General features: G+C 59.3%; 1 protein-coding gene across 1 annotated transcript; it reads right to left on the bottom strand.

The window, feature by feature from the left end:
* Positions 1 to 86: 86 nt before the first annotated feature.
* Positions 87 to 2,390, bottom strand: NCAPH (non-SMC condensin I complex, subunit H; the record flags this gene model as incomplete). The annotated part of the gene is made up of 8 exons (XM_010145598.1): positions 87 to 146; positions 329 to 404; positions 667 to 752; positions 928 to 1,044; positions 1,202 to 1,351; positions 1,528 to 1,635; positions 1,848 to 1,970; positions 2,284 to 2,390. Coding segments are annotated over 8 exons (827 nt in total), but the record flags the coding sequence as incomplete, so codon positions are not given.
* Positions 2,391 to 2,867: the final 477 nt, after the last annotated feature.

Consider the following 2,867-nt stretch of genomic DNA (forward strand, 5'->3'; position numbering starts at 1 on the left):
GACGGTGCCGGGAGGAGCCAGCCCCGAGCGAGCGCCGGTCGGCCGGGACGCCGGGCGCTGTCCTGCGGGTCTGCTCCACACCAGGCTCAGCTGTCCTGTTTCACGAGGACGTCGGACAGGTCCTCCGTGCCGTCCAGCCTCAGATTCTGGGAGTATAACAGAGAAGCTGAGCTTGACAAAGCCAGGCTCTTCCCCCTGGCCATAAAACCCACACGATGAAGGTTCAGAACAACCCCAGCTCCGTCCGTCGCCACACGCAAGACCAAGGCGTAACGCCGGCGCTTCCCCCGCTGCTTGTACCACGGCTGCTGGGCGCAGCCGCACTCACCTTCTCGTTTGCCAGGTGCAGGAGGCAGACGAAGGCCAAGGGGATGGACAGATTCTGAGCCATCACCGCGGGCAGCCTGCGAGAGAGGGACGACGAGGAAGGACGGCCGGAGCCTACTGAACCGCCGTGGATGGAGCGTGTCTGTGAGGACCAGCTCGCTCCTCCCCGGGGATCTGCTCTTCTCTGCCTTTCCTCACCCACCAGTAAAGGATTTGCCTGGTCCAGGACAGCCCGTAGCTCCCCGGGGCAAACCCAGAGAGCAGGCTGTGGCGGACACCAAGGCTCAGCTCAAGCCTCTCCCCCATCCTCAGTCCAAGCGGTTTCTAGGGCCTCTCTACCTGTGAAGCAGTTCCTTTGTGATGCCGCTGAGGACCTTCTCTCCTGCGACCACTGACACGTCCTTCTCGTTCTCTGCATCTTCCATCTATTCAGAAAAAGAGACGCTGCGGAGACAGACTTTGCTCCCCGGCACTCAGAGAAACGCCACCGCGAGGTAGAGGCAGTCTGTCCTCCCAACCACCCTACAGGAGCAGAGCCACCAAACCTGCCCGGGGCTGTCCCCGGGGCTACTGAGGTGCCCGGCTCCTCCCCGCACTCACCTCTGCCACCGTTTGTTTCTTCTGCCCACCAGTCAAGAGGTCCCACATGTTCTTCTTCAGCCTCTTCATGTCCATTTTCTTGGCCGTTTTTGCGTACTGAATCGCGATCCTATGGATCTGAGGAGAAGGCCGGGGTCAGCGGAGCCACCGAGCAGCAGGACCACAGGAACAATCCCAGCGCCTCAAACCAACCCAGGAGGAACCACTGCCTCGGGACTCCGAACCACCCACGGCCCCGTGAGCGGTTCCCAGCTCAGCGCACACGAGGTTTTACCTTCTGGGGCTCAGCGATGAGGTTCACCTCTCCGTACGTTGTGATGCCGTGGAGCTCAGCGCCTTCGTCCTCCGGGTGGGCGGTGAGGTTGAACTCCCCTGTGGGGCCCATGAATGGAAGGGGGTCGTTGTCGTCATCGCTGTCTGCAGCCTGATGAAGAAGAGAGACGCCGCTGAGGCCACCCAGAGCAAGGTCGTTAGTATGTGCAGAGGCCCCCGCGGCTCTGTTGTCATCTCCGGTTCTTTTGCACTTGTAATTAACTCCGGACACGGATTTTCCCTGAATTATCCCCGTGACGCAGAAAGGAACCTTCTGGCTGCGGGTACCTGCAGGGCCGGGCAGAAGTTGGAGGTGTCGTTGGGGTTGTTGTAATCGTACTCGCCGATCTCGTCCTCATGATCCAAAGAGCTGCGTGGCTGCGCCGTTCTGCAGAGCTGCAGGGAAGGAAAAACTCCTGAATACCTCCCCAAGCAACACCAGCGCCCTGTTCCTTCATCATCTGCTGACTCCTCCTCCTCCTCGTGGAGCACAACGGCAAAGCACAGCCAGGTCGGGTCAGCCAGAGCCGTGCTGGCCCGGCCCCGGCCTCGAGAGCATCTTCAGGCGCTCGGTGGAGAGAGCGTGAGGGGCTCTGAAAGCCTCTTACCTTAACAGCGGGTTTGAGGAAGAGCTGGAGGATGTTGTCAGGGTCGTAGTTGAAGTCCGCGGGCAGGGTGGTGCTCCTCACGTTCTGGCTGTCCAGAATGGACTTGGCCAGCGTTATGGAGGCCTGGGGAAGGTGGTAAATGCCGTTACCCAGGAGCCATCCCCTCCTCGGAAGATGAACTGAGCTGCCAAGGAGGTGGAGGAGTTCCACACTGGTCCAGTGCAGCCACGGCTGGACCCGCGGGGTCTCCGTGACTGACAGGGGACGAGGCAGGCACAACCCAGCCTGATTCTCCACCCCAGGGCTGGTAAAACTCTACCTCTGACCCAGAGTCAGAAGAGCCTGCGCCAAGGAAGGTACGTGGAGGTGGGTCTGAGAGCCGATTTCACGGGAGCACGAGCTGAGCCAAGACACGGTGACACGGTGAAGCACCTACCTTGGTCTTACGGAAATAAGCCTTGAAGTCAACGTCCTCATCAAAGTCAATCTCAAAGGCTTTCTTCGCATTCTGTTTCTTGGTCTCCTTCTCTGAGTCAGCGTCTGCTGCAGGAGGGAAGGAGCTGTCAGCACTTCGTGACAGAGCAAGGACAAGCAGCTCGCTCTGAACCCCAGCTCCACACCGGGTCACCTCTGGGGACGCTTCCCTTTGTTACGGGAGAGCGATAGGTGTTCTTGGCTTCATGAATTAAAGGGATCAGGAGCTTTTTAGAGAAGCTGAGAGTGTGATTTAATCTTCAGGCGTTAACACAGGAGGTGGGAAACACCAGCAGCGTCAGTGCCGGTATCACCTACTGCCGCAGTGAGACACCCCGCGACTTCAAGCATCAGTAGGGAACCCAACCACAGAGGATGGTCAGTCCCCGAAGGATCTGAGAGTGACAGAGCCGGCCTGCTCCTGAGCTTGGAACAGCTTCCACTGGGCTACTAAAGAGCCAGGCTGGCTTGTCCTCTTCTTTACTGGCCCTGCTTTACGACTCAGATGCCACCCACGTGAAGGTGGTTCAACAGCTGAGGTTAAGG

The sequence above is a fragment of the Buceros rhinoceros genome, unplaced genomic scaffold (assembly GCF_000710305.1).
Source record: "Buceros rhinoceros silvestris isolate BGI_N320 unplaced genomic scaffold, ASM71030v1 scaffold45781, whole genome shotgun sequence".
In the NCBI taxonomy this organism is placed as follows: Eukaryota; Metazoa; Chordata; class Aves; order Bucerotiformes; family Bucerotidae; genus Buceros; species Buceros rhinoceros.